General features: G+C 44.5%; 1 protein-coding gene across 1 annotated transcript in view; it reads right to left on the reverse strand.

The window, feature by feature from the left end:
- The window catches only part of LOC142015382 (cytosolic phospholipase A2 zeta-like), a 60,147-nt gene extending 33,318 nt beyond the window's left edge, over nucleotides 1-26,829 (reverse strand). Inside the window, exons 1-5 of the mRNA XM_074998862.1 lie at nucleotides 26,788-26,829; nucleotides 25,983-26,027; nucleotides 17,146-17,276; nucleotides 9,325-9,397; nucleotides 3,975-4,111 (exon numbers count right to left, since the gene is read on the reverse strand). Coding sequence (XP_074854963.1) covers nucleotides 3,975-4,111; nucleotides 9,325-9,397; nucleotides 17,146-17,247 — 312 coding nt within the window. The 5' untranslated portion in view covers nucleotides 17,248-17,276; nucleotides 25,983-26,027; nucleotides 26,788-26,829. The remainder of the gene's footprint in view (nucleotides 1-3,974; nucleotides 4,112-9,324; nucleotides 9,398-17,145; nucleotides 17,277-25,982; nucleotides 26,028-26,787) is intronic.
- Nucleotides 26,830-27,638: the final 809 nt, after the last annotated feature.

Consider the following 27,638-nt stretch of genomic DNA (forward strand, 5'->3'; position numbering starts at 1 on the left):
TGGCTGCAAGTCCCCGAAAATATTTTCCAGTGGGGGAAGGTGGGACCTGTGGCTGCAGAGACAGTTGAAATGGTCCCCTGGGTGGCAGCAAGCCCCCAAAAACCTTAGCCACAAGGGAGACTTGCCCCCAGCGGCAGCAAGCCCCCACAGATCTTAGCCACTAGGGGAGACTTGCCCGCAGCGGCAGCAAGGTCCCAATAATATTTTGTGGGGGTGGTGGGTACCAGTTGAAGCAGTCTCCCCATGCAGCAGAAAGACCCCAAAAATCTTAGCCACTGGGGGAGACTTTCCCTTGGTGGCAGCAAGCCCGAGAAAATCCTTCCCACCCTTGGAGCCCTCACCACAGGCAAGCCAGGACATGGTGCTGCCCGGCAGCATGTGACACACTGCACAGCAGGGACATCCTTTTATTGGATCAGTGGCTAGCCATGTGACATGGTAGGGCACGGAAAAGATGCTGACCGGATGGCACCTGTGGGTGAGGGGCCCCTGCACAAATGTAAACCACGGAAAAAACGGTTCTCGACTGCCCTTTCTTGCACAACCCTCAACAGCCTTGCTGCCATATGGTATGTAGGGGCAGGGATTGGCACCAGCAATGAAAGAAAAATTCCAAGTGCTCAGCTTGCAGATGTAGACACAGAACCATAAACTCCATGTTGGAGCCATTTTGAATGGGTAGATGCATTCACCGCGCTGATAGCAAAGAAGGAAAGGAGATTCTCAGCCTCTCATACAGGCATGACCCCACAACCACGGGCTTCCTGGTGCTGAATTCAAATTCACAGGCTTCCTGTCAACTAATTCTTGCGCACCTGGACAGCAGTGGAAATGGAAGCGGCCAGAGCAGAGCACTGTGGGGCATTGTGGAATACATATGGGATACTGCTAGAGGCTAATGAATTTCATTTTAAGACAGGGCACTTCCACACTGGCCTTCATTCAGATGAGGAAATTCGAGCTCAACGTTACACCCAACCATTTTCGAAGATGTTATGATAGCGATATTAGTGCTTCCTAAATCAAGCTAATAGTATTTACTGGAAAGAGATGTCTGCAAGTCACCAGGGCCTGATGAAATGCATCCTAGAATACTCAAGGAGCTGATAGAGGAGGTATCTGAGCCTTTATCTATCATCTTTGGATAATCAGGGGAGACAGGCGAGATTCCAGAAGACTGGGAAAGGGCAAATACAGTGCCCATCTATAAAAAGGGGAATAAGAATAACCCAGGAAACTACAAACCAGTCAGCTTAACTTCTGTGCCAAGAAGGATAATGGAGCAGGTAATTAAAGAAATCATCTGCAAGCACTTGGAAGGTGGTAAGGTGATAGGGAACAGCCAGCATGGATTTGTAAAGAACAAATCACATCAAACCAATCTGATAGCTTTTTTTGATAGGATAATGAGCCATGTGCATAGGGGAGAAGCAGTAGGTGTGGTATACCTAGACTTTAGGAAAGCATTTAATACGGTCTCACATGATATTCTTATAGAAAAACTAGGCAAATATAATTTAGATGAGGCTACTATAAGGTGGGTGCATAACTGGCTGGATAACCGTACTCAGAGTAGTTCTTAATGGTTCTCAATCCTGCTGGAAAAGTATAACAAGTGGGGTTCCGCAGGGGTCTGTGTTAAGACCGGTTCTGTTCAATATCTTCATTGATGATTTAGACATTGGCATAGAAAGTACGCTTATTAAGTTTGCAGATACCACCAAGCTGGGAGGGGTTGCAACTGCTTTGGAAGATAGGGTCATAATTCAAAATGATCTGGAGAAATTGGAGAAATGGTCTGAGGTAAACAGGATGAAGTTTAATAAGGACAAATTCAAAGTGCTCCACTTGGGAAGAAACAATCAGTTTCACACATACAGAATGGGGACAGACTGTCTAGGAATGACTACAGCAAAAAGGGATTTAGGGGTTATAGTGGACCACAAGCTAAATATGAGTCAACAGTGTGATGCTGTTGCAAAAAAAGCAAACATGATTCTGGGATGCATTAACAGGTGTGTTGTGAACAAGACACAAGAAGTCATTCTTCCACTCTGCTTTGCGCTGGTTAGGCCTCAGTTGGAGTATTGTGTCCAGTTCTGGGCACCGCAGTTCAAGAGAGATGTGGAGAAATTAGAGAGGGTCCAGAGACGAGGAGCGATGAGAATGATTCAATGTCTAGAGAATGTGACCTATGAAGAAAGGCTGAAAGAATTGGGCTTGTTTAGTTTGGAAGAGAGAAGATTGAGGGGAGACATTATAGCAGTTTTCAGGTATCTAAAAGGGTGTCATAAGGAAGAGGGAGAAAACTTGTTCTTCCTGGCCTCTGAGGCTAGAACAAGAGGCAATAGACTAACTGCAGGGAGGGAGGTTTCGGTTGGACATTAGCAAAAAGTTCCCAACTGTCAGGGTGGTCAAACAGTGGAATAAATTGCCAAGGGAGGTTGTGGAATCTCCATCGCTGGAGATATTTAAGAACAGGTTAGATAGATGTCTATCAGGGATGGTTTAGACAGTTACTTGGTCCTGCCATTGGGGCGGGGGCTGGACTCGATGGCCTGTCGAGGTCCCTTCCAGTCCTAGCATTCTATGACTCTATGTAATATTGAGCTTACTGCCATAAATTCGAATTCATCTCATAGTATAGACATTGCCTAAGTTGGGAGAAGAAATTCTAAGCTAAACAAGTGTTTAAACACTGAAGGATATTCCTGCTAACAACCAACAGTAATGTTATTGAGTAGCACACAACGAGAACATCAGCGAGTTAGTGTAGTATGTTAGACAAGAAGCAGTTAGCCAATGACACCAAAAACATCAGCTATATAAACCAGCAGACCCTGCAATTGAATATGAAAACTTTTTTAAGAGGTCTTTGGCCTCCACTGCTTTGCAAGTGGTTCTGAATGTCATGCAATTCAATAATCAAATAATATGCTGTGTCCTAAATAATTGATATTACTTAGAAAGACTCTGGGGCACATAAGTTTTCAACAGTTGGAAAGAAAGTCTGAAAAACAGGCTCCATTTCAGGCTTCCTGTGGAGCAGCTTCTGAAAGGAAAAACTAGTACCAGTATTACTGTGCTGAAGTTCCTTAGCTATCAGTAGGAAAATTACTTTTATTAAAATCTTTTAGCAGAAGGTTATGTTGTCAACAGAAACTGATTTAATGTACATCTCTATGACACCTGTCCTACAAACCAAGCCAGGAGCCAAAGCATTTTCCAAAGGCAGACCAGGTTAGAGCTCAGTCAGCCAATGCTCTGTTTCAGCCAATTGAGGAACCGCATTCCCACCCTGACCCCCTCTTTAAACACCTACATGTGGTTGCTGAATACCCCATCTCCAGTTACAGCTTATGATTATTCGGAGGCAGAGGTGTTTATGATTTGCACTTTGGACTAGAAATCTGACTTCTAACCCTGGCTTTGTTCCAGACCCTGTGGTGTTTGAGGTGATCTACAACACTTTTGTGCCTCGGCTTTTATATGTTTGCAACGGGTTGCTTACTTGACTATGTTAAAATTTTATGAGGATTAGTTTGTAGGGCATTTCTAGATGTATATAAACATATAATTCAACTTTGAGATGCAAAAAACAAAAAATATCTTCCCCTATTCTCATACCCCCTGCAAAACTTTTAAAAGCCACAGTGTCTGCCTTTCCCTGCACCACTATTTTTCCAGAGCCTTGAATTTTTTTTTAATTTCGTAAAAAAGGTTAGACTCAAATTTACCTCCTACATTGGTGTCATCACAAATACCTCTTCCCAGTGAAGAGCTTGATAAAGGCAGATCCTGAATCTCTAAATTTTATATCATGTCTTGTAATATATGTCTTGTAATAAAGATACGTTGGCTTTTGTTTTTGTTTGGTTTCTTGTTTTGAGGGTGGGGTTACTACTAAAGTCCCTTATAGTGCAGGAGGCATAGGGTTCTCTAGCCAGTTCCGGGGTCAAAGAAACCCATCTCACCTTCACAATACTGTGGACCCTGTAGCTAAATGTTTCATTCCACTCTGGATCACTGGAATTATGAACAACCTGTGTTCGAAATGTGACTGGAGATGCAGTTGGAAGATCCAGTGCTACATAGCAGTCTGCCTTGGACACTGGAAGAAAGGACACAAGATTGGCATAAGGGAAACCTTATCATCTCATACTTTGTTCACAACCCATCATGTCTCATTAGCCCCTTCCCCCCCCCACCCGCAGTTTTTAGTTCAGGCTCTTGAATATCAACAACCCATTCAAAATGTCTGTCATAAATATCTTCCTATGGAATTGATTCCACTTAATGTGCAAAAGAGCAGCCAATGCACCAAAAACTGAGGTTACCTACCTCTAACTGCAAGTTCTTTGAGATTTGTAGCTCTACCTGTATTTCACATAGGGACAGAAATTCTAACAAGCAGTGTCCACTGGCTGGCACATGGGCAGAAGCTCAGTTTATACCCCAGCCTGAGGGTATAAGAGGCAATGCAGGCCTGCCTCTCCACTACCACTTCATACAATGAAGACAGAAGCATCTAAAGCAGAGGGGACAGGAAGCAGGTAGTGCAATACAGATATGGACCACACATCTGAGATCTTTCAGTTACCAGCAGATAACTTCCATTTGTTCTTTAAGCAATTGTCCCTGTGTGTATTCCGCTACATGGGTGACTTGCCCGCAGTATTTATCCTGGAGGAGCATGCAGGACTGCCAACTGCAAAGATGTTTGAAGTGCTCCAGCTTTTACTATTGTATCTTCAGCGCACTCCTAAACCAACATGCAATGTTTTATGACTGTGTGAATGGAACTCCAGAAAGCTACTCTGTATGCATCCACTATTAGTGCTTCGTACAGTGGTGTTCTAGGGACAGCTGGTGCTTTTGTGGAATGTGTCCTTATTCCATCATGAGAAGGGACAGGTGCTAACAGAGTAAAGGACAATACAGCCAGCAATCCATTTAAAGATTCTCTAACAGGATATAACTTGTCCTCATCACCAGTCTCCTATGGGAAGGTACAGCTTAGGTGCTTTTCTAGTCTATTTGTCCCTCAGAACATAGAATGCCCAGACATGTCTGACATCAAGAGACTTTAGCCTCCTCCAAGGTAATTTGTTTGAGATGGAATTCAGAAATAACTAAGTAGGAATTTAGGATGGAGCAACAGGGAGACCTTGTGTGTGTGGAACAATCGCATGTGATGGATGTGCCATGCAGGCTCCCATCTTACTCACCCTTCTGGCTGAGGTAAGAACAACTAAAAATGAAACATTTATGGATAGGTGGGGCATGAAGCATGCTGCCAAGGATTCAAATGACAGCCTTGGGACTGCTGAAAAGATGATATGAAGGTCCCATTGGGATGCCATTTTGACGATTGGCAGAAAAGTTCTAACTAAGCCTTTCATAAATCTCATTAATGAAGGGTGAGTAAAGACAAAACAACTCTTTACTGGAAGAAGGCAAAGACTGACCCCTGCAAAATAGACCTGAGATGAGCTAATGAAAAGATATGAACTCTTTAAATAACAGACGGTAAACCAACTCACTTGGCTTTCTCAGAACTTGGGAAGACTGTTACGCTGAGTTCAAGCAGAAAAGCATCTCCATTTAGCTACTTAGGAGGTCTTAGTTGAGTCTTTCCTACTTGAAATAGGAATATCTTAAATGATTGTCAAGCAAAAATACACTTGTTCCGATAACCATCCAAACACCAGGCCATGAGGTGGAGTGGTGTTATGCATTTAACTCACCACTACAGCACTTTCTGATGACCAACCTGGGACTTAGCTCATCGGCATCAGAGCGCTCTCTACTGTCCCGTGTCCCTTCTGCTGTTACCTGCTCCTTGTTTCCACCCCTTCAGGCTCCACATCCCTCCCAGACCTTGGTGCCCCTATCCTGAGGTGCTGCCATCCTGGAGGTGCTCCTATGACTGATGTCCTCCTCTCCCAGGGAATCCCAGTGTCCATCATTCTACATCTAGGCCCTTCCCTCAGGGGCAAAGGACATTCTAAACTGGCCACTCAATGTTGGCAAGAGGGTGGACTTTTTGCCTTCCTACCTTGTTTGCCCCCCATGCAGCCCTATCATGTCGTCTTTGGCAGGCTTCTTTCTAGGGATTTGCTAAGTCAGAGCTCTACAGCATCTCTTGTCTTTTCCCAGGACTGCTCCGTCCCAGGTACCAGTTCCTGTCAGACAATTATGTCCTTCTCTCTCCCCAAAAAGAATGAGACTGACCAGTCATCCAGGCCAGTCCCCTTTTTATCCAGCCCAGCTGAGCTTTGATTGGCTGCCTCATGCCTCCTTTCCCACTGTCTCCCAGTCCCAGCCTTCTTCCAAGTCTCTTTTCACACCTTATACCCAATGACAGTGTGACTCTTCCATTATATGTGGGTTTGGAGAGTGATGTCTCATTCTGCCTCCTCCTTGAGGAAGGAGATCCAGGAAGGAGCAGATCCTGCAAGAAGGATGAACTGTCATTCTCAGCAATAGTTCAGTTTGTCCATCCATGACAATAGGAGAGCATGGCCTGTTAATGTGAATTTATAAAAGTTACATACTGTTTGGTTGTGCCATCTTATTGGTTCTAACAAGGCAAACTCCATTTTGAAAGGGGTTTCTTCTTCCTTAGAGAAAGAGGAAAATTTTTGCTAGGAAACTTGAATCCATAAATAGAGAGCACTCAAAGAGATCTGGACTCTCTTTCTCTAGCCTGGTTACTGGGAGGGTGCAGTGAGTGCTGCTCCCCAGAAGGCACCTGATTGCTCAAATAAGTCCCTAGTCTCTAGCACAGCCCTGGAAAAAATTCATCATGCCACTTTTTGTGCATATAACCTCATGCAGGGCCATAATGTCTCTGGATGGTCCCAGTTCCATAGGCGATGTGATCCTTTCTTCATGAAACAAGGCAAACAGATTAAAGGCACATGTTATAAGGATAACCTTTTTACTTTGATCCTCAGCAAGCCTGCTATGTTTTTCATATGTGGAACCTTTGCTTATAAGGCCTTACCACTTGGGTGGAAAGGCAGGTGAGCCATAGGCTATGTAACCCCAATAGCAGGATTAGACAGACATCTATTACAAACTTGGGCAGTTCATACACAGAGCAAAGCGTGATGCATCGAACTCATTAACAGACTGACTCACTGTTTTCCATTCTATCATGCATGCTCTATTACCAGGTTTAGGTATTAATGAACTAGAATGAGTCGTTCGTAACATCTCTAGGGTATTAGAGCAGAGTTTTAATGCCACTGCTGAGGCTATCCAGTCCCTCGGAAAGGGAATAGATTCTGTAGCGAAACTAGCCATTCAAAACCGACAAGCACTGAACTTGCTCCTAGCTCAGCATGGAGGAGTTTGTGCTATTGTTAACATGTCCTGCTGCTTCTATATTAAGAATTCAGGTATTATAGAACGAGATCTCTCAAAAATAAAATCAGCAATTAAGGTGTTGAAAAGGACCGGTGAGATCCAAACATGGGACCCATGGAATTGGCCCCTAGATATTGGAGGATGATTTGGAGGAATTTTGAAAACCTTACTGATATACCTAATGATCATTATTGTTGTATTTGTTATAGTCTATGTACTCATTAACTGCTGCCTTACCTGTACTAAGTGTACTATGAGACAATGTAATAAGAAAACCCAAAGATTTGCTCAGCACAGAACCAAAGAGGTATTGATGATGATAAAATTAGAAGACAAGGATGGGTTAAGCATCTTAGCAGAATAATACCTGAGAATGTCCAAGACAGAACTGGAGTGATACTCCAGAGGAGCATCAAAGGGGGGAACTGTGGAGGGGAAAAACTGCTTTAAGGGTTAAAAGTTTTCCACACTGTATTAGAGAGCCAGCTGCACTTCTATGAAGTCTCTACTGTGTTACCTAGAGACGGTTTAGGTTTATCTCGTATACTCCTCTGTCTGGGTTATCTTGTACTGACCTTGGGCATATCTAGTGCTAATAGAAACATCCCAGGGTAATTCTGCTGAGACTTTCATATGTTAAAAGAAAATTAACAATTGAGCTGTTTTTAAACAAACTGTATAAAAACCCTGGAAACCGCTTTTCAGGGCTTCCACTTCTCTGTAAGCTAGCAGCCTGCATGCATGCATAATAAAGTTTCCTTTTAGATCTCACTCTTGCCTAACTGCTTTGACCTCCAGCCTCGGACCTTTGGGGGACACTGTACCCCATGGGAATGGGGTTCCCCAACAGAGGAAAGTGCTGTTCAGGTTGTCCGTGAAAGAGTATTGAAGCTTTGGAAGGTAAGGGGCCTGGATAATGAAGCAGTGTCTGGCAAACCTGTCCAAACATCTAGACAAAGGAGAAAATATTTTGCTCAGTCCTAGTCATTTATGTAAAAGACACATGGTAGTATCACTCAGTATTACTTCCACATAGAGAGAATAAATGAGCAGATGAGAAGTCTGCATATCAACACAGTCTGTACTCAGCTCCAGTAGACTAATATGCAGTCTGGCCTTCTGTGGGGTCCAAATACCTTGTACAATATGTCTGTTCAGGTGAGCAACTAACCATAAGGGAAGCATCTATTATGATGGTGGTACTACAGGTGGGAATGATGAAAGGATGCCAACTCTCATTCCCTCCAGGTTTGACCACCAAATAAGAAAGGGAATGGTTGCTCGAGTAGATGTGATCCCTATATAGTGCATAGACTGATGAGACCCAGGCTTCCTAGCAGCATAGATGAAGTCTAGCAAAAAGTGTCAAATAAATGCATGAGACCATGGGACTTAGAAAAGAAAGGCACAACTTGATTCTTGTCTTTGTTCAGTTCCTTTAGCCAACTCCCTTTGAAAACATTGCATTTATATAGTCTGATAACATGGATGACTTATTGATCATTGTCACCTGATTTTGTTTAGGTTTTTTTTTAAAACACTCAGAGGGTTAATACAATATTGAAGGTTGAAAAATAAAAAAGGGACAGATTCACTTTGCACATGCCCTAGTTTTTAAACTAGTGTGACCCTGTTTACTACACTGGAGTTAGTCCTCATCTACACCAGTGTAAGAGAAGAAAAAAAAAGCATCATCTTTTGCCCTACCAATTTTGTCATTTTCAATGTACCAGAAGTGGGACATGTACTTCATGTTAATAGTATACCTTGAAATGAATATGACTATTTTTCGACTTGCTCTTCTCATCAACCTCAGTGAGAAAATAAAGATTAAAAACCTGTAAGTTAATTTAGTGTTTGCAACAGAGGTCAGACAGGTACTGTGGAAAATGATGTCTTCTGTTCACAGAAAATGATTATTAGTTTGTATAATTTTGGTCAAGGACTTACACAGATCTGTGCCATGAATGTTTCTAGCTCTGAGAACTTTCACCGTGAGGTTATAGTATGGGTACTTCTCAACCTGAAAAGACAATCAACCCAAATGTTAAATCGTGCCACAAGCCACCTTAAGAAAACTATAAATGTCAAATAAAAATGGGCAATGCCCAACACGTGAGTTGCTTATCCTGGGAAAACTAAGAATCACTTCAGACTGAGGAAGTAGAAATTGATCAGACTAAGCAGGGAACAACTGGCCTACTCCTCTTTACCTACTCCAACAACCTGCATTTAAACCTCAGAATTGCCTACTCCTCTTAAGAGTCATTTCTCTCCATTATACTGAGAACAATGAAACATGAGAAAGTCCCTGCAAAGGGACAGAATGCATTTAATGTAGTCAGAATCTCTCTCTGTAACTTAAGATTGAAAACTTTATGCTGTCCCAAAGACACAGCTAGTAAAATGTTATTTACATTATATCAACGATTACTGAGCTGCCATGCGCCCTTTTAGAAAAAAGAACTGCAAAACATTTATTTGCTAATAACAAATTATTGCACGGATTTATCTTAGAGATATAAAATAAGAAATGAAGTACCACACTTCTTTTTATTACCACTTTTGTTTGATTTTACTGATTTAAAATGTATAGATGCCTTATCTTTACTAGAGGAAAAAAGTTGTGTTCTAACCTCATGTTAACTGCAGCATTAGTAGGTGGTAGCAGGTCAAAATACAGTCATACCCCGAGATCTGCCCATTCAGGCTATGAGAATTCAGGTTTACGAGCAGCTTGATTAAGGACCACTACTTCGCCTTATGAGGCACTGATGAGTGCCTCAGCAGGACACGGACACCCTGCAGCTGGAGAAAGTTAGCCCACCCTGGCCCTGCCCCTGCCGCTCGCTCCTCCAGCAGCTAGGGGGCCGCCTTCGCCCACCCTGCACAGCTGTGCCTCGGGCAGCGGTTTCCCAGAGCCCCCAGCCCAGCCTTTACCTGGGGCTGGTCTGGTCTCCACCTCAGTGCTGCAGCAGCAGCGCGCCCTGGCCCTGCCGGTGGCTGCAGGATCCCAGGCGCTCCTGGAAGACGTGGCTGCTGGGCACACAGTCCATCCTGGCCCCGCCTCTGCTGCTCACTCCCCTGGCGGCTAGGGGGCCGCCACTGCCTGCGCTGCACAGCTGTGCCATGGATGCCACTCACCACGTGGCAGTGGTTTCCCAGAGTCCCCAGCCCAGCCTTTACCTGGGGCTGGTCTGGTGTCTTCCTTGGCGCTGCAGCAGCCAGCAGCTGCTCCCAGGCGCTCCTGGGAGATGTGGCTGCTGGGCTCACAGTCCATCCTGGTCCCACCCCTGCCGCTCGCTCCCCGGGCAACTAGGGGGCCACCGCCACCTGCTCTGCGCAGCTGTGCCCTCTGCCAGGTAAGTGTAAGCAGGTGTAAATTTTGGGGCTCAGGAACGCATAAAATTTTTTCCATTGAAATTTATGTTAATTACATTTTCTGCTTACAAGAATTCGCCCAAAGAGGAGTTTTTCAGGAATGAATTACCCTCATAAGGAGAGGGAAGACTGTAGAATTTGACCACATGTTAATTAGCATAAATTAGCTAACACAAGGTAAGAACGTAACCTGATTCCTCCTACAGGCACACCTACAAATTTGAGAACCTGATCAAAATCCTTGACCAAAGCCAAAGTGCGTGAATTATTTGCTAGACCAGGGGTCAGCAACAGTTCCAAGGCAGAATGCTGAAATTTGACCTTCTGACCTCTTTATACGGCTGGAGTGCCGGTGATACTTCTTAAAGTCACTAATACTCCTACTTACAACAGCTTCATTAAGATGCAGAGCTTTACCATTTGGACGCTGGGGAACTTTACATTTTAACAGGTCAAAACGGAGCATGGAGATGCCAAAAACAAATTCACTGTTAGGACACTCATGAGTTTTGAATGCTTGGCAGTGTCTGTTATATTTATATCACAGCAGTGCATATAGCCAAGGAAATAAATCCATCTTTCAACAATTTAAAAAGAGAAGAACACATTTATTGGTGCCATCTGGTCAAAAATCTTCAACCACTGGATCAGGAAAGGGATATTCTTAAAAAGGACTTTGTCAAATCATTGTGTTTGCAAATAATAATAAATGTGCTTTGGTCTCAGATGTTGTTCATCCTTCTGCCTGGATATTCAGCTCCTTTAAGAACATAAGAATGGCCATACTAGGTCAAACCAAAAGGTCCATCCAGCCCAGTAACCTGTCTGCCAACAGTGGCCAATACCAGGTGCCCCAAAAGGAGCGGACCAAACAGCTATCAACCAAGGAATCTTTCTACCACCATACATCTCCAGCTATTGACAAATAGAGGCTAGGGACACCATTCTTACCCATCCTGGCTAATAGCCATGAACGGACCTAACCTCCATGAATTTACCTAGCTCTTTTTTAAACCCTGTTAAAGTCCTACTCTTCACAGCCTGCTCTGGCAAGGACTTGCACAGATTGACTGTGAGCTGTATTTAGAAGAACTTCCTTTTATTTGTTTTAAACCTTCTACCCATTAATTTTATTTGGTGTCCTCTAGTTTTGATATTATGAGAATAAGGAAATAATTTTTCCTTGTTTCCCTTTCTCTATACCACTCAATTTTATACACCTCTATATTATCCCCGTTAGTCCCCTCTTTTCTAAGCTGAAGAGCCCTAGTCTCTTTAATTTGTCTTCATATGGCATCTGTTCCAAAATCCTAATCATTGTAATGGCCCTTTAATGAATCTTTTCTAATGCCAATATACCGTTTTTGAGATTAGGAGATGTATGCAGTATTAAAGATGTGGGCGTACTGTGGTTTTATATACGGGCAATAAGATACCCTCTGTCTTATTCTCTACCCATTTTCAATTATTTGCTTTTTTGACTGCTTCTGCACACTGGATGGATGTTTTCAGAGAACCATCCACGATGCCTCCAAGATCTCTTTCCTGATGTTTTGTAGCTAAATTAGTCCCCCTCATGTTGGATGAATAGTTGGGGTTATTGTTTCCCATGTGCATTACACTTTACATTTATCCACATTAAATTTCATTTGCCATTTTGTTGCCCCATCACTCAGTATTGGGGGATCCTTCTGAAGTTCTTCACAGTCTGCTTTGGTCTTAACCATCTTGAGCAGTTTAGTATCATCTTCATACTTTGCCACCTCACAGTTTACCCCTTTCTCCAGATCATTTATGAATAAGTTGAATAGGACTGGTCCTAGGACTGACCCTTGGGGAACACCGCTTGTTAGCCTTTTCCATTCTGAAAATTTACTACTTATTCCTACCCTCTGTTTCCTACCTTTTAACCAGCTCTCAATCCATGAAAGGATCTTCCCTCTTATCCCATGACAACTTAATTTACATAAGAGCCTTTCATGAGAAACCTCGTCAAAGGCTTTCTGGAAATCCAAGTATACTGTATCTATTGGATCCCTCTTATCCCAATGTTTGTTGACTCCATTAAGAACTCTAATACATTAGTGAGACAATCTCCCTACGCAGAAACCATGCTGACTTTCACCAACAATTATATTCTTCTAGTGTCTGACAATTTTATTCTTTACGATGGTTTCAACTAATTTGACCAGTAACAATGTTAGACTTACTTGTCTAACTACCAGGATTGCCTCTAGAGCCATTTTTAAATTTTGGCATTAAATTAGCTATCTTCCAGTCATTGATACAGAAGCAGATTTAAAGGATAGTCTACAAACCACAGCTAACAGTTCTGCAATTTCACATTTGAGTTTTCAGACCTCTTGGGTGAATGCCATCTGGTCCAGGTGACTTGCTACTCTTAAGTTTATCAATCAGTTCAAAAACCTCCTCTAATGGCACCTCAATCTTGAGCAATTCCTCAGATTTGTCACCTCCAAAGAACAGCTCAGATTTGGGAATCCCCCTAACATCCTAAGTCGTGAAGACCGAAGGAAAGAATTCATTGAGTTTCTCCGCAATGACTTTGTCATCTATGAGTGCCACTTTTGAATCTCAATCATTTAGAGGCCCCACTGGTTGTTTAGCAGGCTTCCTGCTTCTGATGTACTTAAACATTTTGGTATTGCTTTTTCAGCTTTCAGCTAGCTGTTCTTCAAACTTCTTTTGGGCTTTTCTTATCACATTTTTACATTTAATTTGGCAGTGTTTATGCTCCTTTCTATTTTCCTCACTTGGATTTGACTCCCACTTTTTAAAAGATGCCTTTTCATCTCTCACCACTTCATTTACATGGTTGTTAAGCCACAGTAGCTCTTTGTTGGTTTTTTACTATGTTTTTTTAATTTGGAGTATACTTTTAAATTGAGCCTATATTATAGTGTCTTTGAAAAATTTCCATGCAGTTTGCAAGGATTTTACTGAAGTCACTGTACATTTTTCATTTCCATTTAACTAACCTTCTCATTTTTGCATACTTCCCCTTTCTGAAATTAAATGCCACAATGTTGGACTACTGAGATGTTCTTCCCACCACAGGCATGTTAAATGTTGTTATATTATGGTCACAATTCCCAAGTGGTCCTGTTACAGTTACCTCTTGGACTAGATCCTACTCTCCAGTCAGAACTAAACCAAGAATTGCCTCTCCCCTTGTTGGTTCCTATACTAGCTGCTCCAAGAAGCAACCATTTAAGGTATCAAGGAGTTTTATCTCTGTATCTCATCCTGAGGCAACAGGTACCCAGTCAGTATGTGGATAATTGAAATCCCCTACTAGTACTGAGTTTTTTATTTTGATTGCCTCCCTAATCTCCCTTAGCATTTCATAGTCACTATCACTGTCATGGTCAGGTGGTCAAGAGTATATCCCTACTACTATATTCTTATTAGAGCATGAAATTTCCATCCATAGAGATTCTATGGAACTTTTTGATTCATTTAAGATTTTTACTTCATTTTATTCTGCATTTTCTTTCATATGTAGTGCTACTCCTCCACCTGCACAACCTACTCTGTCCTTCCAATATATTTTATACCCTGGGATTATTGTGTCCCATTGATTGGCCTCATTCCACCATGTTTCTGTGATGCCTATTATATTAATATCCCCCTCTAATATAAGGCACTCTAGTTCACCCGTCTTATTATTTACACTTCTAGCATTTGTCTAGAAGCACTTTAATAGCTCGTCACCAATTTGTCTACCCTTTCCTGATTCTTTAATGAAATTCACTTCTGATCCAGCCCATACTTGATCTTTTTTACCCTCTCCTCCTGACTAAAACCTAGAAAATTCCCATCAATAGACTGTCCTCTAGGAGAAGATTCTGTCCAATCCACATGCTCCTCTGCACCAAAGAGCTTTCCTCAATTTCTTAGTTTTAAAACTGCTCTACAAGCTTTTTAAGGATAAGTGCCAGCAGTCTGGTTCCACTTTGGTTTAGGAGGAGCCCACCCTTCCTGTATAGGCTCTCCCTATCTCAGCAGTTTCCCCAGTTACTAATAAACCTAACCCACTGCCCCTCTCCACACAATCATCTCATCCACACATTGAGACTCTGAATTTGTGTCCCAACGTGGCCCTGCACATGGAACTGGAAGCGTTTCTGAGAATGCTACTATAGAGGTCCTGGAGTTCAGTCTCTTTCCTAGGAACCTAAATTTAACACCTAGGACATCTGTCCTACTCTTCCCTATGTCATTGGTAACTACAGGTACCATGACCACCAGCTCCTCCCCAGCACTACACATTAGTCTATCTCATTGCCTCGAGGGATCCACAACCTTTGCACCAGGCAGGGAAGTCACCATACAGTTTTCCCAGTCATCACAAAGCAAGCTATCAGTATTTCCAATTATCGCACCACCCATTACTAATACCTGCCTTTTCCTACTGACTAGAGTTCCCTCCCCAAGAGAGGCATCCTCAATGTGAGAGGATACCACATCATCTGGAAAGATGGTTTCCCTCTGCTTCTGTTGACCGCTCTCCTTCCACGAGCCTTTCATCCTCCTTAACAGCGCAGGGGCTGTCTGACTGGAAATGGGACAAGTCTACAGTGTCCCAGAAAGCCACATCAACACACCTCTCTACTTCCCTTATCTCCTCCAGTTCAACCACCTTGGCCTCCGAAGCCCGCACTCTCTCTGAGGGCCAGGAGCTCCTTGAAGGGAATGCATACATAGGCCACCTGACAATGGGGCAGGTAATCATACATGCTACACTGGATGCAACGAACAAGATAGCCCCCACTCTGCTGCTGGACTTCCGCCTGCATTTTCTATGGATAATTAGATTTCATATATATAGGGTTATTTAAATGTAGTACTTAGGGGTACAGTTTAGTACTAAAGTTTTAGATAGTGTCAACAGGAACTAGCTCCCCAATTAACTCCCCTCTCAAAACTCCCACCTGCTTGCAATCACCCTATTCGTAAGCTCCCCTGGTCACTTTCTAGCAGGCTTTATAAGCTCTAGCCTTCCCAATTGGTAGCCCCGCCTTCTGGCTACAGCTGGACTGCTGAGCAGAGGGTTCTAGATTTCAAACCCTAACTGCCAGACTCAGCACAGAGTCTTGCAAACAAACAGGTGAGCACATGGATCTCCAAACACACAGACAGAGACAAGACCAGTACACAGTAACAAATAATCCCCAAACACAAACACACATGCTCCACACAGCCTGTTTCCCTCTGGTCCTCTGAATTGCTCCCTCTTCACCTAGAGAATGCCCCTCTCAAAATTTTCTCCTGTTTGCATTCATCCTCTTCGCAAGCATTGAAATTTGCCTCTGCCTAAGATCAGGATCATTGTAAGGATCTCTCTCTTTTACAGTTAAAGTGTAGCTCATGAACCCCCTCCTCCCCTCCCAATTCTCTGTCTATCACACCCAGGGTCAGGGAGGGTGAGGCTCAGGTCTTCAGCCCTCTGAGGGGCACCTGCTGGGTTTAGGGGCTTCAGCAAGGGTGGACCTGAAGCCCTGAGCATCTGCACATGCCTCCCACTGGGCTAAAGCCCCAAGACCTGCCTTTCTGCAGGACAGGGGACTCTTGCCCTAAAACCCCAACTGTACATGGTGACCGAGCCGCAGACCTGTGCTCTGGCAGGGGTCCTCAGCCCCACACTGGCTCTGCAGTGGAGGGCCCCAACCTCAACTCCAGAATGGGCCCAGGCCCCAACTCTGGCCTCCATTGCAGAGGCCCCCACCCCACAGTGGGGGGTTCTTGGCAGAGGCCCGGCTCCATGCTCCCACACTCTGGTGGGGACCAGCTCCAGTAATTCTTTCTTTGTTATGAAGACATGTAAATAAATCTCTTCCATTTTCCTGCCAGAGATTAGAAATATTCCACTCTGGGTATGTCTACGCCACAAGCTCTGTAGCAGCACAGCTTCAGCACAGCAGTTATTCCTCTGTAGTGCAGTTTGACAAAAATCAGGGGTTTTCCAATGCTGTACCAAATCCACCCTCTCAAGAGATGGTAGCTAAGTGGATGGAAGAATTCCTCCATCATCCTGCTGGTGTCTACATCAAGGTTTAGGTTGTCACTCAGGGGAAAGAAGTTTTCACACCACTGAGCAATGTATCATGATAATTCTAAATTTTAGATCAAGACCAGGCCTCACTCTATATACTGAAAGGGTCAGTTTGGATCTGACCCTGCACAGACACACTGGAAAGCACACGACTTACTACTGTTAAATCTTCCACTGACGACAGCAGTACCATTTAAACCAATAACCACTAAGCTCAGGCCTGTAGTTTTACACATATGCTCTAACTGTCTTAAGTTGCTGCATGCACTAGTTGCAAAATCATAGACCACAAGAAATGCTACAGGTTACATTACCTGGCTGTCAGGAAACCCAGTCTCCATCTTTGTAAATATCACAGGAGCCAGAAGTGGCAGCAGTTGAGTTGACATCCGGCGGAGCAGCACAGCACGGAACATGAGGGACTGGGTCCAGGCACCTCCTAAGCCTGAGGTACATGTAACAGAGAAGGAACAGTGTTGAAAATCACTGGGCTACTCTGGGTTCACTGTCTGATTCAGGTCTCTCCTCAAAATGATGTTATTTTAAGAGCCATTCCTTGCAAGCTCTCACACAGCACTGCTCCCTCCAGCCCAACTGTTTTCATGTTGTTTCAAACTCATCTTTAAAATTAACTCTCTGAGGCAGTGACTGGAGACATTTTGAAGAAGGAAGAGCACAGGAACTGCATCTTTATGTTCCTAAATGGCAAGTGCCCATTTCAAAATCTATCCCTGCAAATCTGGCGGAGTGTTTTGCTGCATTTTTTTTTTCCTGCAGCATCGAAAAAAGTTATACTCACCGCTCACTAAATGAGCACAATTGGTTCCCAAATTTCTGATCGTAGGTGAAAACTTGTATGAGGGACACTAAATTCCCATTAAAATACTTGGGAAAGTCATTCATTCCACATGCTTGTAAGTCAGCAAAGGAATGGCAGCTTCTGGCACTGCTTTTGAAAGATAAGTGAACATTGTGTTGGTGAGGGTTAAAGGCTGGGGCTAGTTTGTGGGCCATGAGTGGGAAGGAGGGTGGGTTAAAACCTGGTGGAGGGTTGGATCCATGGGGTAGGTGGGGGGCAGTTTAAGGATGGACCAGGAATAAGTATACTTCAAATGTCCAAAGAGTTCTCTACTCCAGGGGAGCACTGAATTAAGGAATCTCAGACATCCAGCCAGATGTAACAGGAGCCAGGATATCAGTGCTTGCCATATAACTCTGACCAATAGCAAATGATGGGGGCCAACTAATAATCTCTTCCAGCACTCCTAATTATCACCCTTATTACATCAAAACAAAAAGCAGTCAAGTAGCACTTTAAAGACTAGCAAAATAGTTTATTAGGTGAGCTTTCGTGGGACAGACGCACTTCTTCAGACCACAGCCAGACCAGAACAGACTCAGAAGATTAATTCCTTAATACACTGGGCCCTTCAATTTCACACTCTCCTTGCAAATACATCAGGATAGGTTTTTGCTTAGTTTTCAGTCCCTTACCTCTACTCCACCACTCTCGTATTTTGACTCAAGTTGCTCTTTCAAACCATTCGATGTACACAGACTTTGTAACAGCTATGCGTGTCAATGAAATGGCAGGCCACTAGTCTAGAAAATAGGGAACCTGGATTTTTGTTCTTGTTCCTCCACACACTTCGGGGGCAGGAGGCAGGGCAAGTCAATTCTCTCTCTGTAAAATGTAGGGTAGGGGTAGATGGAGGTGACAGATCAGGGGAGGTGGTGTGAGGGGCACCCCTCACAGTAATCCCAGGGGAAACCTTGGGATTACTGTGCCTCTAACTGAAGCCAACGGAGACCAGTTGATAGATTCTAATGGGGCCTTCTGGAATTGCCACCACAGAGTAGTTTCAAATGGTCTGAGGTCAAAATGTGACATCAGGGGTTACATGCAGGAAAACCTGAAGTGCAAATGACAGTCAGCACATTCATCAACCTCTGGGAGCCCAGGAGTTTCACTATGACCATTCCAGCTGAACCTCCTTATTACATTAGACATTAGGTGCAATTGGCCACACAGGCTCTTAGAAATATTTCTAACATTACAACTGGACATTTAGGATTTTAGTTCCAAACTGAGTTAGTCCTGAGCCTTCCATATGGCATGTTCGAGAGGAAAACAAAAGTACAAGGAACGGGCCTTAAAGATTCTGGAATAAAGATGCTTTTGAAGGGAAGTCCTGAGATAGGAAGTCGAGAGACCTAGATTCCGTTCCATTTGAGGACTCCCTGGGGGTGCTCCACATAGGTGTCGGCACATCCCTGCGCCGTGGATTGGAAGCTTTGCAGAGCAGTGGCCCCCACCCCCCTGTGCCGCACATGTATAGGAGCCAGCAGGTGACATCACCACGCCAAGGCGAGAGTATGCAGCACCAATCTCCTCAGTTCCTTTTCTACCATCCTTGTTTGTTTTTAAATCATTTTTACGTCAAAAAAAGGCAAAGCGACAGCTGCTGCAGAGCCATGCGAGCAACATTTTTTTTTTTTCCTTACAATTTTTTCTTAAAGAGACACCCTATTTTTTTCTTTTAATTTTTGAATCTGTAAAGAACTGCGATACTGTGATGCCTGCAGAGGTGCTATGCCTCGAGGGCTTGGGTGAATCACACAGAAGGAATGTGAAGCGCGGTTAAAAGCGTTACTTGGGCAAAACTCCCTCTCATTTAGGGACACGCCACACAAAGCACAGGTGCAGCAAAAGCCCCCAGAAAGGGTGGCTAAATTTCCTTGCAGAGGCTCCCAGGCTGTGACAGCTTCACTATCTATCTTAGCTGCTGGGAGCCTTGCGTTCTCCACTGCCACCTATGTCAGCTACTGTGGAGAGACGCAAGCCCTCCTCAGCAAGGAGATCTGAGGGAGAGACCAGGAGACCAATACCAATGGGTGCCTCTCAGACATTTGCTCCTGAGAATCAACGTATGCCTCCATATGCATCTCGATTGAGTTATAGACTCCATACAGATCTAACTTTGTGAAAATACAGACTGTGATATACACATCTCAGAGCTGGAAGTGACCTTAAGACTTCATCAAGTCCAGTCCCCTGCACTCACAGAAGGACCCATCAGCATCCCTGACATGCCCCTTCTCTGTAGCGAGATGCAGGTCCCCCTCGGCAAGAAAATCTGAGGGAGAGGCCAAGCGACCCACACCAACAGGCACCTCTGAGGCATTTAGTCTTGAGAAGCAACATATACCTCCATCAGCAACGAATTCCCCAGTGCCATCCGTATCTGGTGCTGTGAGGCAACGCAGGTCCACCTCAGCCAGCATAACTGAGGCAGAGATCAAGCGAGCCATGTCAGCTGGCGCTATTGAGGCATCAGATTTGGAAAAGTTACATATACCTCCACCCTCAGCTCCTACCAGTTCTGCCTCTGTGCCAGAACCACCCCCACCATTTTTTTCCTCTCTTTTTACCTCAGAGGACCACTTCAAACCCTTCCCCTCCCCGGCTCTTTCAGTTTTACCTCAGGCTTATAGCAGCTCCTGCTGCATATATTTTACAGCTCTTGCCTGCCAATTTTACCAGGCTACAACCTTTTTATTCACCTGAAAGGGGGGGGGGGCGTCATTGGGGACAAGGGGTGTGTTTAAGTGAACCCTATTTTATTTCAGTGTTTTACATGCTAAAGCAGGGTTCCACCCCCCCAAACACTGTTTTCCTCAAGACTGCCAACTGCACCTCAGACAAGCATTCCATCTCTGCTTGTGTTGCCCGGCAGGTGCAGAGCAGTTCACTGTCGCTTGGGCCACTGTCACCAGTGGTGATATAGGGCAGGACAGTGGCCACTGCCTCAGCTGCCTGCTCTGTCTCTTCCAAAGAGAGGACAGCACATTTGGCAACTAACAGGGAATCCCCTTCATATAGATAAAGGGCGATCCCTGAAGTCTAAGGCAGCTCCGATCCCATGCTGGGACTCCAGAGAAGCACATAATGAGGCAACATTTGCCACCTCCCCAAAGTGTCTAAGGGCCTGGCCAGGATGCTTAAACATCCTGGAAAGCCCAATCCTACACCAGCTGCCCACAGGGCTGTTACACCACTGCCTGCGACTCCAATGCCGAGCAGTGCTGCACACAAGTATTTTCATTTCATTTTACAACTGCTCTGGCCTGCCTGTCTTCACCAAACTAGTGTCTTATTTGCCTGAAGGGGGCTGGTGGGGGTGTGGGTCACTGAGAATATGGGGTGTTTTTGTGTGAGCTCTATTTTGTTTCAGTATTTACACAGCACAGCAGTTATTTCACCTCAGTGCTTTACCACGTGGCTATTTCTCAGCACCCCATTTACATTTGTCATACAGCAATGTCAGTTAAGAAGCTGCTGCTACTCCAGCTGTGGCCTCTACATCCTCTAAACCACCCAAGAGAGCGAATGCAGATGCCAGCAGGGAATTCCCCTCAGCCAGAAGGCGGCAATCCCATGATACCAAGCGGGCTCTGTTCCCCTGTGGGGCTCCGGACAAGAGCTTGCCAGGGCTTCTGGCTCCTACTGCTCCCCGAGATCCACAAGACCTCACTGTAAGACCCAAACAAGTGGGCAAGTCTCGGCCAAATGTCACTGAAAAGTCTAAAGCTGTGGCTTTGCTGGCACAAAACCCATGCTCTGCCACTGGCAAACCTAGTAGGTTGAACAGAGCCCATGCTTGAGCCCATCAGCGTATGCACTTATCCTACTGCATGACAAGGTAAATGTCTGCAGCTGCACTACTGCCTGCTGCCTCACTCACACTCTTACTTTTTGGGACCTGTTAAGGGCAATGACAGTATCTTCCACTTTGTTTTGATACTGAGGCCAATCCATCACTGGCCAGGCTGTATCTGTCAAATACGGCAGCCCCTGTACCCTCCTCATATAATGAGGAGGAAGTGGTATCTCTATCAAAGGTTGTCTTCCTCAGATGTCTCTCTCCTACCAATGAGACACACCAACTATGATCAATGATGCCTCAGTGGTTCCCTGGCCAGTGGCTACCATCTGGTATGTCCGTGCCTCTTGCCTGGCTGTACTGCGATACCTGGGCTTCTCAGAATATACCAGCAGCAACAATGTCAACCTGCTGCTCAGCCCTTTTCAAGGCACACTTCAAACTCATCTTTGGTTGTGTCTGAGGATCAAACTGAGTCAGACCAATTCCTCAATGGTGATGACTCCTCTGATTCATCACATACTCATTTGCATAGAAACAGAGAGGAAGCCATGCTTGTCTATATACTATCAAAACAAAAAGCAGTCAAGTAGCACTTTAAAGACTAGCAAAATAATTTATTAGGTGAGCTTTCGTGGGACAGACCCACTTCTTCAGACCATAGCCAGACCAGAACAGAGTCAACCTGGTCTGGCTATGGTCTGAAGAAGTGGGTCTGTCCCACGAAAGCTCACCTAATAAGTTATTTTACTAGTCTTTAAAGGCTACTTGACTGCTTTTTGTTTTGATACTCAATTGCAGCTCTCCTTCTCTGAGAACATGCTGATACCTGTAGAGGGAGGCAGTAGTGATGACTGCAAATTATTCCAATATCTCTTTAAAAGGATGGCTGACATCATACAGATTCCACTAACGTCATAGTCTGATACCCAACAAACTCACCAGCATACTCTGTGCTGTCAGTAAAATTGGCATTACCCTCGTGGATCTGGCTCAACACATGTGGCAAACGACTAGCCACCTTTTACCAGTGGGCAACAAGGCAGACAGAACACATATCGCCTTGCACAGTGCAGAGTTCCTCTTTACATACATCCCTGCTAATTCTCTCATGGTTGCTGCTGCCAAGCAGAGTAAAACAGATTTTAACTAAATTTGCTCCTCCTGATAAGGAGTGGAAGCAACTTGATAGCATGGATAGAAAGGCCTTTTCCTCTGCTTTCCTGAAGCTATACAGCATTGTTGGTGAAACATACACACACAGATTTGAACAAATGCCTACTTTTATTGAATACATTTCAGACAATAAAAGACAGCAAATTGTACCCAATACTAACGAGGGCTCATTCATAGTGAAGGCAGCCCTGCAGGCCTCCCTTGAGTCTGCTGACATCACTGTGTGCGGTTATGAAGAGAGCTTCATGGCTCTACCTTTCTGGTTTCCAAAAGGTGGATCAGGCAAAACTGGAAGACCCCATCCTTCGAAGGTCCAAAACTCTTGCAGAGTCCACAGACATTTCCTTGATCTCCCTGAAAAACTCCACAGCCACGCTTCACACGCTGGGCATTCAGATCTTTGTGTAAAATGGCAATAAAATAAGAATCACATCCCACTTATACCATACATATGGTGTCATTACATAATGCAGCTGCTGCTGTTCCAGCTGCAAGCTCTGCAACCGCTTCATCTAAGAATGTAGATGCTAACAGGGAATCCCACCCCCATCATCCAACAGAGGCTGATCCAAACCTGTTTTGCTCTCCATGAGGGTTCCAGAAAAGAGCTTGCCAGGGCTGCCATCACCCGACATGCCCCAGAGGCTGCAAGAACTGGCTTCAGTGTCCAAATGGTTGTACAAGCCTACGACTAAATGTGGCTCAGAAACCTAAAACCATTGCATTGCTAGCACAAACACCATGCCCTGCTACTGGCAAAATAGCCTGTTGGCATGTGCACCTATCTTGCCACATGGCAAGGTAAAGGGTTCCCAGCTACAATACCACAACTGGCTGATGACTCAACTTTCAGCACATGTATTTCCATGTGGCCATCCAGCCCATGTACAGGAAATACAGCAGATTTATGGTGGGTAGACAACACTTCCAGTATACTGTACTTCCCTTCAGCCTCTCCACTTCACTGAGGGTATTCTCCAAGGTACTGGCAGTAGTGGCGACTCATCTGCACAAACAGAAAGCATGCCTCTCCTCATATCAGGACAGCTGCCTGATAAGGAGACTCCCTGGAACACACACAAACAGCAGTCTGTAAACAAAGTAAAAAGAGCTAAGAAGAGTAAAATTGCACTAGATACACTTACCGTGCTACCCTTTGAACCACTAGCAACTACAGCACTTATCTATGAAGGTGGCTCTGATAGTGATAGTAGCAGTAACATCAGCAAGAAGGGTAGCAGAAATTGCAGCCCTCAAGGAGAACTCTTTCACCATTTTCACCAGAGACAAAGTGGTACTCAGGCCCCATCCAGAGTTTCTCCCAAAAGTTTTATTACTCATCCTTGATGCAAGGTGGACAGCTCCATTCTACCTTGAGAGAACTACAGCAAGCAGAAAATCAGACAGACTTAGTGGTGTGATTGAGGCCTCATGCAGGGACAGCTATTTTGGCACATTGCCTATCCAAGTGGATTGCAGGATACACACACACTGCATACCAACTCAGAGGCAAACAGCCATCACAGACACACCCGAGCTTTCTCCCCAAAGTCATATCTGATTTTCATATAAACTACTTATTTTCCTAAGCCTCACTCCTCTCCCACGGAGGCTGTATTGCATGTGCTCAATATAGACGTGCACTTGCTTTTTACCTAGATAAAACCAAACTAAATAGGAAATCTGACAAACTCTTCTGAGCATGGCTGGGCCCCATGCAGGAACAGCTGTTTCAGCACAAAGCCTACCCCAATGGATTGCAGACTGCATACCAACTTGAAGGCAACCAGCCACCACAGACTATTAGAGCCCACTCCACATGAGTGATGGGCTTTAACAGCTGCCTTCCTTAGTAAATGTCCCTCTTGTAGACATCTGTAGACTGGCCACCTGGTCCTGTCACACTATATATTTGCAAAGCATTAGGCGCTGAAAAAGGGCCAATACCTGCCACTGCCTTGGCAGATGCTGTTTTAGATCATTCCACTTAAAGACTTCAATACCCACCTCCAGCAAATGAGTACTGCTACGTGGAGCACCCCCAGGGAGCACTCAAACAAGGAGAAGTTACTCCCCTTGGTGCAGTCACGATTGTTCTCAGAGATGCGTCCCTATGCGTTCTCCATGACCCTCCCTTCATCCCCTCTACTTGAGTCTGTAAGAGCTTCAGGTAGAAAAGGAATAGAGGAGAGCTGTGCCACGTGCTCTCTCCTCAGTGTCAGGAGCATGATACTTGTGATGCAGCAGTGCCTAGAGGCACCAGTCAGAGGTCAGAGCTTCATTGTGCTACCTGCTGTACATATGTCATAAAAAGACAATCAAATCAAACATTCAAGCATTTGTTACAATAGAGGCAGTGCATGGAGGGTCAAATGCCCCCTCCGCAGATTGGCGTGTTGGGGGCAGGGTAGAGAGAGAGGCTCTGTTCTTCTTTCTCTGCACATCCCCATTAGCACATTCACTGCTCTTCCCAGTTGGGCAGGAAGTAAGATGGATCCATTTCTAGAGTCTGCCTGGGAGGCAGCAGTGGTTCCCTCCCTATCTGGGGCTAGTTGCCAGGGCAGGAGCTGAGCATGCTGCAGGGAGGAGGCTTCTGCTCACTCAGTCCCTGTTCTCAGCAGCCTGCAGCTACAGTAGCTGCTGGGGCAGGGGCCAAGCAAACCAGAAGTATGCCATGGGCAGGAGAGAGTCCCTGTCATCTCTGTATCCCATAAGATGCAATGGTAGTTAAACCATCAGTAAAATGAAAATTATATCTGTTTACTTCTTGTTTTGAGGAAAAGTGTAGTCACAATTATAACACTGAGTTTGTAATATTGACAATACTAGAGAGGGAGCAGGGCATTGGTTTTGTTCCCCATTGTTTCTGCTATAAGCAGATCTTATGTTAACTTTTGATCCTTTTACAGAAAACACTAAGTGTATTATTTCACCGCATACTGAGCTAGATGGACAATTGGTTTGACCCACTGTAACTGTTCTTCTGTAGCTTCTCATAGAGATATCTATATGCTGGGGCTTTACAGACCCCTGGGATGATCAGTCTGATACGAAGATATGAAACCTCTCATTTAAGATACATTTTTATTCCATGATTTTCTTCTCCTTCCACTTTCTCTGTTAAACTGTTCCTGTTAGAATACCTTGCTGCCAACATTGACAACCATCACTGAGGCTGGCTTAGAAACCTGTTAGTATGAATGGCGAGACTCAACCTCCCCAAGTCCAAATATGGCTCTTTACCACCAAGCTAACCACAACTCATCTGAGGAGATTCACAGCTGAGATTACGGTCCAGCTATGCATATTACCTGGTAGCCGCAGTTCTCTCCAGGTTCACTTGAGTTTCTGGAGACCTAAACATACAGAGAAGGTCTGTGGCTACATGTCCTAAATGGTAGCAAACTAGAGGTGACAGTAAAAAGCAAGTGCTTCCCTACTAAAAGAAATAAATGCTTTAACATAAGCTCCCAGAAAGTCTTTTGTCACAGCAGTGGCATGATGGCACTCAGTCAGCTGAGGCAGTGCTGTCTGTGATTTCTCTCTCCATATAGCAGGGGAGCTCCGATACAACATGATTGAGAGTATGAAGAGCAAACAAAATGTCAACTTTTATATCATCTGCTTTCCAAGACACGTGCAATGCAGCGCAGCGCAGCCTATAGCGCAGACCTTTCCAAAAAATAAAATTATACACTTTTCATCAAGAAGCGGTAAGGAACATGAAGACAATATGGACCTGAAATCTGAATCTTTAATCTAGTATTTTCACCAGACACTCAGTGTCAGATATCACCAATAATTTCTGAGCATGTGTGTCATTTTGTGAGCCCTATAAGCCAAACAGGGGAATTTAAACATGGGACAATAAGCTTTAAGAGCTAGTGCTTCAGAGGAATACTGGATAAAATGGAGAATGTAATTCAGCCTTATCACTGAAACATGATCCTCATTATCCTCTGCTTTGGAAAGGAATATTTAATAAATCAACACTTGCCACATATTTAATGTGGGAAGTAATCCTTGTACAACTACCAGGCTCTTCATGACATCAGTTACATGTTTCTACCTGAGCTAGTCTTCTATTCATAGGGAAGTAGAGCAGAAAAGTCTCACCTGTGGATTAAGCACAAATGTATGATTCAAAGTCTGCCCCGGGGTTAATGTTCCTCACATCAAAACAAAGGCCACATGACTCTTCAGCACAATGTCTTTGCCATTTGAAGGTGAACACCAGGACATCCTGCAAATGGAAAGGTGAGAAATCTCCTCTAAGCATCTTCTAATAATAAAATCTATCATAGCCTAAAGTGGAATCCAAGTCAGATTCCAAGTGTCATTTTCAGGAGCTGAGCCCTGACTTCAGAATGGATTTGCCCGGCTAGTGGATTAAGCTTCTAGACACGGCTGTTTCTCACCTCTGGGACAGATGTTTGCAGTAGCTTTAAGTGCAGCTTTGGGCAGATTTCTCTGTCCACATGGAAGAAAAATGGGATCTTCCTTCAATCCTCTTTATCAACACTTCAGAAAGTGGATGACAGATGCTCGAAGGCCTCTGGTACTGACAGACTGACCTGGCAAGTGTCTGCCTAAGGAGATGAGAGGCTCAGCTCACACAAGTGAGAGCATAAAGACAGAAGAGGAAATCCCTAATACACTAGTCTAGATTACAATCACCTCTACTCGAACAACTAACGTTTGAACAAGAATCCCTGTCCCAGATGCCAAAACTTCTCACATCCTCCAGAAAAAGTTTCACATGATTCCGTCAATGCCCTGCCTGAAATGCTTCGCCACTGACCATCTACAGGTGTCAAACCTACATATGCACCTTTGTAACATTAAAATGTGTTCCCCGTTTGCAGTTGTGGGTTCTGGTCACCTCCACACCATACAGATCCAATGATGGACTAGGTGTATTAGCTGTGCCCCCAGCACTGCAGATAGCATGAAGTGTGAGGCAGGAA

This window comes from Carettochelys insculpta, chromosome 6 (genome assembly GCF_033958435.1).
Source record: "Carettochelys insculpta isolate YL-2023 chromosome 6, ASM3395843v1, whole genome shotgun sequence".
Taxonomy (NCBI): domain Eukaryota; kingdom Metazoa; phylum Chordata; order Testudines; family Carettochelyidae; genus Carettochelys; species Carettochelys insculpta.